The sequence below is a fragment of the Schistocerca piceifrons genome, chromosome 5, assembly GCF_021461385.2.
Source record: "Schistocerca piceifrons isolate TAMUIC-IGC-003096 chromosome 5, iqSchPice1.1, whole genome shotgun sequence".
NCBI classification, from domain to species: domain Eukaryota; kingdom Metazoa; phylum Arthropoda; class Insecta; order Orthoptera; family Acrididae; genus Schistocerca; species Schistocerca piceifrons.
Genome location: NC_060142.1, coordinates 79,926,731 through 79,941,770, shown reverse-complemented (window position 1 = coordinate 79,941,770; position 15,040 = coordinate 79,926,731). Strand labels below are relative to the sequence as shown.

Sequence of the window (15,040 nt, the reverse complement as noted above, 5' to 3'; positions counted from 1 at the left end):
AAGATGTTGGTGCAATGGCAGAGTGCTACACAATCTGATGAATTCTGATACTTTCTTCATCATGCCTAAAGGAGGGCGTGAATCCGTTGTCTTCCAGAAGAATAGCTCCTTGACACCTGTACTACAGGATGGAGACAAGCACCTGGCAGCTCCATTACGCTCTGGGGAACATTCACATGGACATGCACGGTTCCAGTGGAGCTCAAGCAAAGTACCATGATTGCCAAGGAGTGTCAATATTAAAAATATTCCATGCCCCTAGGTGTCGGTCACCCCTACAAATTTTTGTATGGGCCCTCTTGCACGTAAGGTATTGAAAACAGCCAATACATGTATGAAGTCTAGTGCCAAACTGAACATACAGATAAGCAGTGGCATGGAAAACAACTGCCATCAGCAGATGGCATTGGCAACTAATACAGTGCATAAATGATTATCAAAAAATGTAACCAACAGGAGATCATCCACTGAGGATTGATTTGAAAACCATGTAAGAATCATACAGGCATAGTATTTTAAAAATCTATGTGATAGAGAGAATAACTATAAGTAATATAATAAAATATGCAGATTTCATATGGAATGTTAGCTGCTGCAGTTACTAAACATAGAGCAAGTATCAATAAGATTAAATTATAACAACGTGAAAGACATGAAATACATAAGCAATACAATTTATGTTCATAAATGACTACACTGTGAGTGTAGAATACAACATAGCTTCATACAAATAATCTTATTGATACTTTCCCTGTGTTAAGTAATTGTAGCAACTATGATTCCGTATGAAATCTGTATATTTTGTTGAATTATGGTATTTATTACAATCCTGTGCTCCACACAATTTTTTTAAAACAGTATGTCTGCATGATTCCTCTGTGGTTTACAAATTGTGTAGTACATAATCGATGTTTGGTGCATGTATCTCTTGTTGGTTATTTTGTTTGTTAGTCATTCATGTGCCGTATTAGTTGCCAATACCATATGATGATGGCACTTGTTTTCCTCGCCCCTACTGGTCTCTATGTACAGTCTGGCACTATGCTTTGCACTTGTATGGACTGTTTTCATTACCTTATTTGCCCACTCTCGGCTCAATCTTTTATTTCTTTGTAAGTACTGACCATTGTGCATTAATTGTTTTGTGGGATTTCATACTGTAGTTCTTACTTTTTTTTAACACGGCTATGTTCCAATGATGATGTACCAAAATACGTCAATAAATTAAATTGCTACCAAGATTTTCCACATTTAATTAAGTGCCAATTTTATTTCTCTTGGTCCACAATATAAACGTTCTTGAATAGCTCTGACTAGAATTTCAGACACTTTAACAAAAGGCTGCAAAACGTGTCCACTTCGTGTGGAAGTATCAAACTGAAGGATTGCGTCTGCTTCGTTGCATCACACTGTAATGGGATGTCCTCCTCTAGCATTACATTTCCTCAACAGTAGTAGTCGATACTAGTAATATTTTTCTAATTTTGGACAAGTCAGTATTATCTCAGCTGTTTTTCTGAAAAATATCATATAATTTTTTACACAATATGTTATATTTCAAACTAAAATTTATGAATAGGAATTGTTTTTTGGATGTTATAATTAATAAATACTAGTTCTGAATATACAGTTAAAATTATTCTTTTTTAGAAATATTTGAAATTATGAATTATTTGGCACACTTAAAATTTTTGTTATTAATTACACAATCTAGTACCATATATTATGTTTATTTCTGGATTCATTTATAAAATAATAATCGAAACTAATATAAATTCATTTGTCAAGAAAATCTGTAAACCATTTGGAATATTGTTATTGCTACAAAGTGAAGTATGTAGTTGTAAACATGCTTCTGATGTGACTGGATGTATTTTTGTATTTAAGAAAAACAATGGAATTTTGGCTTTGTTAATGGGAAAAATCAAAAGACTGTGTGGTATACTAAAATGTGACAAAATAAATTAATGTAAAAACAAAAATTTTGCTGCAACAATCTTCAAAATTATTTAGATCAATTCAACCATGAGGACGTGAAATGTGATAATTTCAGCTTCAAGAATCAGACCCCTAGGCAAGAAGAGCTGGAGCAAACTCTACAAGAAAAGAAGAGTAAACTAAACAGTTTATTGTAATCTTACTCTTCTCAAATCTTCAGAAATGACTTTGCACACTGTGGACAACAGCTGCAACTAAGAAGGAGGCGGTAGACTACAGCGCTTCGCCCGATGCCCCATGCGTTTGCGCTCACATGGGAGACAACTCAACCGTTGGCCACTGATAATTCTGTGTGGTCGTCACGCTGCACCTCATTCGCAACAGTTTGTTCACACAGGACAGTGCATTATCAGTTCCCAAAGTATTCATGCAAACCGCAGCCGTGGTTAACTTTAGTGAAATGGCCACACTTTGTACCGGTGAAGAAGTATACGAGAAGGATGGAAGTGAAGCAGGGCGCTCTTGTCTTCATATGCCAGGAAAGAGCAGAATTATTCAGAAACACATAACAAATGTGGATCTTCTAATGTAAGATGCGCTTAAGCTTAACATTCACAATAAATCATTTTCATCATAGAGATCGGCCTACATTATATAAGCTTTGCATGACACTATGTGACACTGAACTTTTAAAGGCAGCTAATCATCATTGCAAGTGGTTCTGCAGCGCCTTGGTTTTAAATACAAAAATACTTCAGTCCATAAAACATTTCCTGTGACGTGTGTAACATACAACAGCATCAACCACCACTACTCACTAGTTGTTAACATGTCAGATCATGTAGTTATTGTGAGGACAGTGTCAGATAACCAATGAAACTGAGAAATTACAATTTTATTATATCTGTCTTGAGTTTGCTTTTAGAAGTTAGCTTTAATTTCTATGAACAAAGTGAGTATGGTTAATAGCTCTGCCACAAGGTGCTAACCACTGTTTTCTCAAGATGCATTGTACATCATGAGGTTGTGTTTAGGTTAGGATACGAATTTAAATTCGTGCAACAAAATGTGTCATTTGCCGCAGTTCACTCATTGGTCAGCTGTCAATAGAGCATATGGCATTCCCTCCATGCCTCATGGTGGCTGGTTGCAACATTACTCCACATTATACATAACAGCACTTGTCAAATGACATACCTTGTTTGTGTGTCGCCTATTGCCCAGTTGCAGCTGATGTGGCAACATTGCAGCGGCAAGCGACAGGCGTCAACTAACAGGTAACAACTGTAATCAGACTATAGTACTGAATTGGTAGAAGGGGCAAAAATTGAAAGGCTTCAGCTGATAGTCATTTGTTTGTGCCTGCAGCCAATGTTACCTAGCTTAGAGTACTGTTTGAGGAAGTTCCATATTGGTACAACAATTCTAATTTTCGCTTGAGACAGCAATCGGTTTCATTTTCAAAACAAATAAAACCTTAGTTCTAAATAATATAATTACTCTGAAACTGGTAATCTGATTCTGAAGAGTAAAACACCTTGGAATTTGTACATTTTACAACTACGATAGTGGCAGCAGAAATTACTGTAGTTTCTTTTGTGAAAGTGAAGTTGATATCAATATCTCTGTAATTTATATAACTGTGATATGACAGTGCATGTCAGAATGAAATTTTCACTCTACACGGAACTGATACGAAACCTCCTGACAGATTAAAACTGTGCACTGGACCGAGACTCGAACTTCAGACCTCTGCCTTTCCTGGGCAAGTGCTCTACCATGTGAGCTATCCAAGCACAACTCACAGCCCATCCTCACAGCTTTAATTCTGCCAGTACCTTGTCTCATTCCTTCGAAACTCCTCAGTCTGGCACACAGTTTTAATCTGCCAGGAAGTCTCACGTTAAAAGTCATTTGGTAAGGATTTTTTCACAGTTTTTTAGGTGAAAACAGACTCTCAATATCTTAACTGGTTCCAGAAATAGTTGAAGTGAACAGCTTACCTGAATCACACTTGCATGATCTCATCCATTTGTCAATTAAGATAAGTTCCCTTTCCAGTCTTGTGAGACCGCCTCTGAGGTAGTGCTAACATCAAGGTGAGGTAATTTACTGTAATAGGAAAGGGCTTCCACCATACAAAAATTCTCACAAGTTTTAAGAATATTTGAGATAGGCCAACACTGTGTGATGAAGGTTGGTGAGAGTGTAGGACACAGTGGATGTTTCGGATGCAGAACGGGCTGGCAGCTTTACCTGGTGTCGTTGACGAGAGCATCGAGTGCAGCCCTCAGCGTCTGTGTGGTAAGGTCCTCAAAGTGCAGGCAGATTCCGCTGCCCGAGGCAGCGACCCTCTCTGCGTTGAGGTACTGGTCGGCAAACAGAGGCACCGCCAGCACTGGTACACCTGCCATCACAGCCTCCTGGATGCCCATCAGTCCACCATGCGTTATGAGGATGTGCAGGTTTGGGTGGTCTGAAACCGAGAGTGACTCATTTTTGTGACCACTCTCCCCTTGAATGAGAAGTGCTCTGACCATTACACATCTTCTACAATGTAGTGACACATTTCTGAATAGAATAGATATCCTGACAGCAAATTTGTCCCACCCCAACTAAAACACAAACAGTTCCATACCGCCACACACATATATATCACAAAAAGTGCCAAGAGGAGGAAAGGAACGCATGCCTAAGTCTCCGCGAACACCACTCAGGGCACAGAATACCGTAAGGAACATCAGGGTGAAAAACGAGAGGTCACAGGACAATGGAACTTCCTGGAAACATTTGTAAGTGCGTGTAGAAAAGAAATTACGAATGAAACACTGAACGAAACAAATTTTAATTTCCACATGATAGGGTATCATTTTTTAATAGCATGTTAACATTCCATAATACAAACGTTGCTCACTGTGACGACCATCTGCATCCACGTCATCCTGGAACCACATTAGAGATTGCTCTGTTGTTGACCATAACATTTCAGGTGGGGTTTTGGCTACCTCCCTCTCTATTCTCATCTTCAACATCCAGCATTCTCAGCCATGGCAACAGGAAATTCTTCAAGAAGTTTTTCGGAAAGAAGGTTTTAGGAAACAGCGGTCATGCGAGACACAGCTGGCTCTCTTTGTGCATGATATACAACAGGCTCTAGATACCGGCTCCCAGGTTGATGCCATATTTCTCGACTTTCAAAAGGTGTTCGACTCAGTTCTGCACTATCACTTGCTCCAAAAAGTGAGTGCTTACGGTCTATATGATGACATATGTGATTGGATAGAAAGTTTTCTAATAGACAGAGAGCAGTATGTCATCCTGAATGGGGTGACTTCAACAGAAACAAGCATAACTTCACGTGTGCCCCAGGGCAGCGTAATATGTCCACTGCTTTTTACGATTTACCTAAACAATCTGGTTGATGGTATTGGCAGCGGCATTAGACTGTTTGCCTATGATGCTGTAGTCTACAGGAAAGTAGTATCACATGAAAATTGTGAATGAATCAATGAGGATTTGCAGAAAATAAATGAGTGGTCTAATGACTGGCAATTATCTCCCAATATTAGTAAGTGTAACCTACTGAGTCTAACAAGATGAAGATCCCCATTAATGTATGAGTACAAAATAAATGCCCAGCCTTTGGAAGCGGTAACATCCATCAAGTATCTAGGTGTGACTATTCGAAATGATCTCAAATGGAAGGATCAGATTACACAAGTAACGGGCAAGGCAAGCTCTAGATTGCAGTTTATTGGTAGAATCCTGAATCGATGCAGTCATTCAAGAAAGGAAATTGCTTACAATACGTTAGTTCATCCAGTATTAGAGTATTGTTCGTCTGTATGGGACCCTTACCAGTTGGGTCTGATCCAGGATTGAAAAGGTCCAAAGAAGAGCGGCAAGACTCGAGACGGGTAAATTTAGCCATCATGAGAGCATTACAAATCTCATAGAAAGTTTGAAGTGGGACACACTTGCAGCTAGACGACGCACTAAACAGAAGGGGTTGCTCACTAAATTCCGAAGTCTGGTCTTCGCCGAGGATGTAGAGCATATATTATTACCACTAACTTTCAAATCGCGCAATGATCACCATTCAAAGATAAGGGAAATAAGAGCTCGTACTGAGGTGTTCAGACAGTCGTTTTTCCCTCGCGCAATCCACTAGTGGAACAGAGGGGGGGGGGGGGGGGGGAAATATGACTTTGGCACGAATTGTGCCCTCCGTCACCCACTGCTTGGTGGATAGTGGAGTATATAAGTAGATGTGTTTAGATATAGATATAGAAGAATTTGTGGTGCAATTGGCTGTTGGCCTCTCCCATGAGCAATTCCCAAATCGCCATTAAATTCAAACTTCCGAAACATGTTCTTCAACCCTGGTGCAGAAAGAAGATCTCTCTATATTCCTCTGTGGCGTCGATACCCATGAAGAGCAGCAGCACTGCTGATGTTGTTTTGATAAAACAGCTTCACAACTAAGGCCCTGCTCATCTTGTCCAGACTCATGTTGACTGTCTCCAACCGTAATTCACACTGATGCACATGTTTCCACTCCACATTGCCATACCAGTACCACTCCTTAAAGGCAAGTCATGACACTAACACTACTAACAACATAAATCCTGCGGTGCATAGTCTGAACATGATTCCTATAAAGTTTGTTACACATATGGTAAATAGTTTTCGTCTACATTGGCTCAGTAGCGAAAGTTTCATGATAACCATCCCGTAGACTATCTGGTCAAATGTATCCGGACACACACACAATAATTCAGAATTGCCCAAAAATGTCACGACAGGTGGACTCGCTACTATGAAAGAAGGCAGGGACTATTGTGTTGTTTGCAGAGAGCCAGTGACAGCAGCATAAATCCGTGAGAAGAGCTCAATGACTTGCTTGTTGACTTCTCATTGGATCCACCTGAGTAACTTATCTGTCAGCGACATGAAACTTCCTGGCAGATTAAAACTGTGTGCCGGACCGAGAGTCGAACTCGGGACCTTTGCTTGTCGCTGAGTCTTGCTGGTGCATTTAGCCTACAGCATCGCTGCTTACCATGCTTCTCACTGCGACCCTCGCCAGGTGAGGATATGAAGCTGGTTTGTGTTTAAAGCTGTGACCATCGCCATATGTCCTGAAAGTTGAGCTGTGATTGGCTGCTTAAACATCAATCAAGCTTTGCCATTGTTTAGAGTAGTGCTCCTCATTTACATGGATGTCAGACACCATACATTCACAATCTGCAAATGGCTGTGAAGTCCATTCCTATTGTACATGATAGGCTTTCTTTCTGATCTGTTTGCGTACAGAGTGTGGGAAAAATGACTGCTTAAATGCATCTGCATACATTGTAATTAGTTTAATCTCATCTTTGTGAACCCTACAAGGGTGAACCCTACATAGGGGCTGTAGTATATTCTTAGATTTCTTACTAAATACTGGTTCTTAAAGCTTTGTAAGCAGTGTTTTGCGAGAGTTTCATCTTCAGACATTAGCCAGCATTAGCATAATTTTGCATGGAACAAACAAACATGTAACGATATGTGCTGCACTTTTCTGTATAGTTTAATATCCTATTTGGTAGGGATCCCAATCACTTAAGCAATATCTTAGGATGGGTAGTATCAGGATTTTGTAAGCAATTTCCTTTGTAGACTGGCTGCATTATCCCAATGAACTACTAATGCAACCTTTATTCACAGACAGTAGTGTTTTCTCGGGAGCTTACAAGATGGTTTCGAGCGTGAGAACTGCAAGCGACAATTTGAAACACCCATGTATTTAAGTCTTTTTTGGGCTAAAATCTGACCAGATGCATACATCACACACACTTCTTGCTGGATAGTGTTAGGTGTAATAATTGTTGTAAATTTGTCTGTTTCACCTAATTAATTCCCAGAATTAAACAGAATTCCCTGTGAGGAGAATGCCTGCCACTGGAATAAAACAGTATTTATGGACTGGCTGCCTTGCTGGGAAGTCTTACTGAGTATGTCATTCTGCGGCATCCACGTCTCTGCCCTGACGTTGGGTGGCAGCGGTGGCAGAGAGGAGGGGTCCACCCTCCACAGGACATTCTGCGGCACTGCAGCAAAGGCATCAATGATGGAGCGCAGCTTCTCCGCCGGTAATGAGCTGGTCTTCACCATGGAGCCCAGGCTGAAGTAAATCACTCCGTGACGGCTCTTGTCGATGTACGAACGCAAGTCCTAAACAGAACCAGCACTTGAATGTAAAAAGAATATGTTCACCCTGTGTATAGAGACGTGGAAGTAAAATGTCTGAGAGACAGAAGAAATATTTTCAAATACAGGGTGTTACAAAAAGGTACGGCCAAACTTTCGGGAAACATTCCTCACACACAAAGAAAGAAAAGATGTTATGTGGACATGTGTCTGGAAACGCTTAATTTCCATGTTAGAGCTCATTTTAGTTTCGTCCACCTACGCTCAATGGAGCACGTTATGATGATTTCATACGGGATACTCTACCTGTGCTGCTAGAACATTTGCCTTTACAAGTACGACACAACATGTAGTTCATGCGCGAGGGAGCTCCTGCACATTTCAGTCTAAGTGTTCGTACGCTTCTCAACAACAGATTCGGTGCCCGATGGATTGGTAGAGGTGGACCAATTCCATGGCCTCCACGCTCTCCTGACCTCAACCCTCTTGACTTTCATTTATGGGGGCATCTGAAAGCTCTTGTCTACGCAACCCCGGTACCAAATGTAGAGACTCTTCATGCTCGTATTGTGGACGGCTGTGATACAATACGCCATTCTCCAGGGCTGCATCAGCGCATCAGGGATTCCATGCGATGGAGGGTGGATGCACGTATCCTCGCTAACGGAGGACATTTTGAACATTTCCTGTAACAAAGTGTTTGAAGTCACGCTGGTACGTTCTGTTGCTGTGTGTTTCCATTCCATGATTAATGTGATTTGAAGAGAAGTAATAAAATGAGCTCTAACATGGAAAGTAAGCGTTTCCGGACACATGTCCACATATTTTCTCTCTTTGTGTGTGAGGAATGTTTCCTGAAAGCTTGGCCGTACCTTTTTGTAGCACCCTGTATAAGTTAAAGTTGTTTCTGCTTATGAACTCCTGTACCATGAAGTCTGAGTAGACTTAAGGAGAAAACACAAACTCATAACTGGCTAACACATTAGCAGGGCGCAAAAAATAAAAAATGGGACCAGAAAGAATTTCGTGTACGTTAAGACAGGCAAACCAACTTACATCATCTGCCCCTACTGCAGACGATGTAAATTGAGTTGCACGTCTTAAAATGCATGAAATTCACTCTAAGAAAAAAGAAAAGATGCACCATAAAGGAATTATCCGAATGGGATGGAAATCGGTACATGTACAGATAAACAAATGGTAACATTTTCAGAAAAAATTAATAATTTGGTCAAGAGAAAGAGCTTCACAAACAGTTCAGTGAATAACGTGTCGGTCCACCTCTGGCCCTTATGCACTCAGTTATTCGGCTTGGCATTGACTGATAGAGTTCTTGGATGTCCTTCTGAGGGACGATGTCCTTCTGTGGGAGGCTTGGACGGGTGGCCATCCAGTCTGCCGAGCGCCATTGGCAAGCGGGCGCACTCAGCCCTTGTGAGACAAACTGAGGAGCTACTTCACTGTGAAGTAGCAGCCCTGGTCTCGTTAACTGACATACGGCCTGGAGAGTGGTGTAGTGACGACATGCCCCTCCATATCTGCATCCAGCGGCGCCTGTGGGCTGTGGATGACACGGCAGCCAGTCAGTGCCATTGGACCCTCATGGCCTGTTCGGGCAGAGTTTTTTTCTTTTTTTTTTTGTCGCATTAATGTGACCACCTGACAAAAGCCTGAGTAACCACCTTTTACAGTGTGGACCGTTGCGAGACATGTAGGAAGAGAGCTGTTGACGTTCTGGAAGGTACTGACAGGGATGTGGAGCCATGGCGACTTCAGTGCTAGCTGCCCTAGGTTTCTCGGTTGAGAATCCACGGCGTGTACAGCCCAATTGAGATGGTCCCACAAATTCTCGATTGGGTTGAAATCCGGGGAGTTTGGTGTCCAGGAGAGTACGGTAAATGCATGCTGGTGCTCTTCGAATCACACGCATATACGGCAAACTGTGTGACACGTTGCATTGTGCTGTGGCTACATTCGATCGTGCTGAGGAAAAAGAAACTGCATGTAAGGGTGGACATGGTCCTCGAGGGTAGATGCATATTTGTGTTGATCCGCTATGCCTTCCAGAATGAGAAGGTCATGCAGGGAATACCACGAAAACATTCCCCAGACCATAATGCTCCCTCCACTGGCTTGGAACCTTCCAACAATTCAGCAGGATGTCTTCTCTGATGAAGCATAAAAAGGCCATCTCAGTGGATGTCCAGTTGTGGTACTGGCGTGCAAATTCCAGCCTTCGTCGCCGATGAACAGCAGTCAGCACGGGTGTACGAAGCACGAGCCTGTCGCGGAGACCCATACGCAGCAAGATCTGCTGAACAGTCGTTGAGCCGCCGCCCGTACACGTCTCTGCAGCTGCCATTCAGCCTTGACATCAACGGCGCGTGATGCACCACAGCTATACCGGCGCCTGTTTTGCATAGCGCCATTTTGCCATGCGGCGGCACTTGAACAGGCTACAGACTTTGCTGTTTTGTAAATGTTTCCACCCTTGGCCAGGAAGCTAATGATCATGCTCTTATGGACTTGAGGTGAATCTCCCCGTTTCCGCATCGCAATGACTGCACTGTTACTCGCACCCCCGTACCCCCTCCCCCCCCCCCCATTTTTTATATGCACTCAAATGCCAGTAGTGCTGTGGTGTCACCGCCAGACACCACACTTGCTAGGTCGTAGCCTTTAAATCGGCCGCGGTCCGTTAGTTTACGTCGGACCCGCGTGTCGCCACTATCAATGATTGCAGACCGAGCGCCGCCACACGGCAGGTCTAGTCTAGACTCTCTAGCACTCGCCCCAGTTGTACAGCCGACTTTGCTAGCGATGGTTCACTGTTTACAGACGCTCTCATTTGCCGAGACGACAGTTTAGCATAGCCTTCAGCTACGTCATTTGCTACGACCTAGCAAGGCGCCATATTCAGTTGCTATGTCTTCTGAACAGATAATGTTGTGACTCATGTACCGTCACGAGCGACGTTCATCATTAATGGATTAAAGTTAAGTATGAAACTAATTACGTCCGCTTTCTGAATTCTAATTCCTTGTCATGTTCCAGACCTCACGTCAGTATAGTTCTTCCCTCCTCACGCCAGCCTGCGTGAGCTAAAAAGCGTGCACTTCGGCCTCCTCTAGTAACACGGTGTTGGCTCTTCAGCCAACACAACTACTGTGAGTGGTTATTTCACGTTGACGTCAAACATAGGCAGTGGTCACATTAATGTGATTGGATCATGTACACTGACGGAAAAAGAAACGCAGCACCAAGAAAAAGTTGTGGGAAAAGAACGAAAGTTGGTAAGCGTGTTCCTACATCTGAACAGTGGCGTCTATTCAAATTTCGCGTCACTAGCGTAAGAGTGGCGCTAGTAGCGCTATTATGAGGATGAAATTCAGGTTTGCTTTAAATACACGCTGTAACGGTCGTGAACGTTAGTTACCTTTGAGACTGGACGTGGTGAGTTGACGTTAGTCAAAAAGGCCTTTAAGGCGACACAGGCGCCATTGTCAATACCTCACTGAGTTTCAACGAGGCTGCGAGACACTGGTCTTGAGGAGCGCCTCCGATTTGTCATGGCGGTTTGCAGCGAAACCTCTCTAACGTCTGTGGTATCGATGTGTGTTGCTGACTTTGGTGTAGCACTGCGATCTCCCGACAATAGAGCAACAGATGTTGTAAAAAAAAATCAGCAAACACGAACAAGACTCCACCAACAGAATATTAAAGCAAGGAACACTGTAACTGGTGAGTTGGTGACGCGGCATAAATGACTTAATCAATAAGATTACTTCGACAAACAACCGACCTAAAACACCGGGTGATCAAAAAGTCAGTATAAATTTGAAAACCGAATAAATCACGGAATAATGAAGATAGAGAGGTACAAATTGACACACATGCTTGGAATGACTGGGGTTTTATTAGAACCAAAAAAACACAAAAGTTCAAAAAATGTCCGACTGATGGCGCTTCATCTGATCAGAATAGCAATAATTAGCATAACAAAGTAAGACAAAGCAAGGATGATGTTCTTTACAGGAAATGCTCAATATGTCCACCATCATTCCTCAACAATAGCTGTAGTAGAGGAATAATGTTGTGAATAGCACTGTAAAGCATGTCCGGAGTTATGTTGAGGAACTGACGTCGGATGTTGTCTTTCAGCATCCCTAGAGATGTCGGTCGATCATGATACACTTGCGACTTCAGGTAACCTCAAAGCCAATAATCGCATGGACTGAGGTCTGGGGACCTGGGAGGCCAAGCATGGCGAAAGTGGCGGCTGAGCACACGATCATCATCAAACGACGCGCGCAAGAGATCTTTCACGCGTCTAGCAATTTTTTTTTTTTTTTGTTCTAATAAAACCCCCATGTCATTGCAAGCATGTGCCAATTTTTACCTCTCTATCTACATTATTCCGTGGTTTATTAAATTTTCAAATTTATACTGACTTTTTGATCATCCGGTGCATGTAACTGCCACGGGAGGAACCCAATAACATTCCTTGGCCGCAACGACGACACGTGGAAGTCCATAGTTTCAACTCAGTGAGTGCCCCGCACACCAACGTAGTCACAACCGTTGTGGCATGTCGCTCTCCTGGTTGATGTCCAGTAGAACTCCATCAGAAAGCTCTCCGCCGATGGCAGGTATCCGTACACGTCGGCCAAGGGGAGGACAAGAGTGCCCTCAGTATTGCTTGATTACCTCAGTCTGCAACGCCGCCAGGAAATTAAAATCGAACAGTGACGTGCCCATTAGTTAACAACAAGCAGGTCCAGACTCACATGCCTGTTACTAAACAGTTCATGGTGTTCATTTGTTGAGTCCCCGCATTCGTAACTCAATCCGCGAAAGTTCGTCTGGACACTTGGTCATCACGTCAGTCGCATATCGCCGTATATCTTCCTTTACAGAGAGGGAAAGCTTTCCACATCCAAGTTATGTGATGTCACGTAGACGTCCAACATCTTGTCGCCTGCTCGTAATTTCACCATCTTTCAACCACTTCCGATAGATGCTCATGACAGTGGCACGTGAAAATCGGAGCAGCTTCACCATTTTCGAGATGCTCATTCCCAGACACCAGGCCATAATTTTGTGCCCTCTGCCAGTGTAATTTACACTGAGGTGACAAAAGTCACGGGATATCGATATGCGCATATATAGATGATGGTAGTACAGCGCACACGAGGTATAAAACGGCAGTTCATTGGTGGAGCTGTCATTTGTACTCAGATGATTCACGTGAAAAGACTTCCGACGTGATTGTGACCGTACGACGGAAACTAACAGACTTTGAACACGGAATGGTAGCTGGTTCTAAATGGTTCAAATGGCTCTGCGCACTATGGGACTTAACATCTTAGGTCATCAGTCCCCTAGAACTTAGAACTACTTAAACCTAACTAACCTAAGGACATCACACACATCCATGCCCGAGGCAGGATTCGAACCTGCAACTGTAGCAGTCCCGCGGTTCCGGACTGAAGCGCTGAGAACCGCGAGGCCACCGCGGCCGGCAGTTGCTTCTAGACGAATGAGGTATTCCATTCTGGAAATTGTGAGAGAATTCGGTTTTACGAGATCCACCGCGTCATAATTTTCGAACTCAATGTATGTTCCAAAATCCTGCTGCAAATCGACGTTAATTATGTTGGCCTGTAATTTAGTGGGTTACTCCCACAGCCTTTCTTGAATATCGGTTTAACCCCTACAACTTCCCAGTCTTTGGGTACCGATCTTCCGTCGAGTGATTGTCAAGTACGGAGCTATTGCACCAATCATTCGTAATATTAAAAGAGGAGGAGTACGTTTCGAAGACCTTAGCGTTTTTGTCGAAAATACACTCCTGGAAATTGAAATAAGAACACCGTGAATTCATTGTCCCAGGAAGGAGAAACTTTATTGACACATTCCTGGGGTCAGATACATCACATGATCACACTGACAGAACCACAGGCACATAGACACAGGCAACAGAGCATGCACAATGTCGGCACTAGTACAGTGTATATCCACCTTTCGCAGCAATGCAGGCTGCTATTCTCCCATGGAGACGATCATAGAGATGCTGGATGTAGTCCTGTGGAACGGCTTGCCATGCCATTTCCACCTGGCGCCTCAGTTGGACCAGCGTTCGTGCTGGACGTGCAGACCGCGTGAGACGACGCTTCATCCAGTCCCAAACATGCTCAATGGGGGACAGATCCGGAGATCTTGCTGGCCAGGGTAGTTGACTTACACCTTCTAGAGCACTTTGGGTGGCACGGGATACATGCGGACGTGCATTGTCCTGTTGGAACAGCAAGTTCCCTTGCCGGTCTAGGAATGGTAGAACGATGGGTTCGATGACGGTTTGGATGTACCGTGCACTATTCAGTGTCCCCTCGACGATCACCAGTGGTGTATGGCCAGTGTAGGAGATCGCTCCCCACACCATGATGCCGGGTGTTGGCCCTGTGTGCCTCGGTGGTATGCAGTCCTGATTGTGGCGCTCACCTGCACGGCGCCAAACACGCATATGACCATCATTGGCACCAAGGCAGAAGCGACTCTCATTGCTGAAGATGACACGTCTCCATTCGTCCCTCCATTCACGCCTGTCGCGACACCACTGGAGGCGGGCTGCACGATGTTGGGGCGTGAGCGGAAGACGGCCTAATGGTGTGCGGGACCGTAGCCCAGCTTCATGGAGACGGTTGCGAATGGTCCTCGCCGATACCCCAGGAGCAACAGTGTCCCTAATTTGCTGGGAAGTGGCGGTGCGGTCCCCTACGGCACTGCGTAGGATCCTACGGTCTTGGCGTGCATCCGTGCGTCGCTGCAGTCCGGTCCCAGGTCGATGGGCACGTGCACCTTCCGCCGACCACTGGCGACAACATCAATGTACTGTGGAGACCTCATGCCC

General features: G+C 43.8%; 1 protein-coding gene across 1 annotated transcript in view; it reads right to left on the bottom strand.

The window, feature by feature from the left end:
- The window catches only part of LOC124798666 (UDP-glycosyltransferase UGT5-like), a 90,468-nt gene that overhangs the window by 3,144 nt on the left and 72,284 nt on the right, over positions 1-15,040 (bottom strand). The window contains exons 5-6 of the mRNA XM_047262166.1: positions 7,932-8,154; positions 4,195-4,414 (exon numbers count right to left, since the gene is read on the bottom strand). Of these exons, the coding sequence (XP_047118122.1) occupies positions 4,195-4,414; positions 7,932-8,154 (443 nt within the window). The remainder of the gene's footprint in view (positions 1-4,194; positions 4,415-7,931; positions 8,155-15,040) is intronic.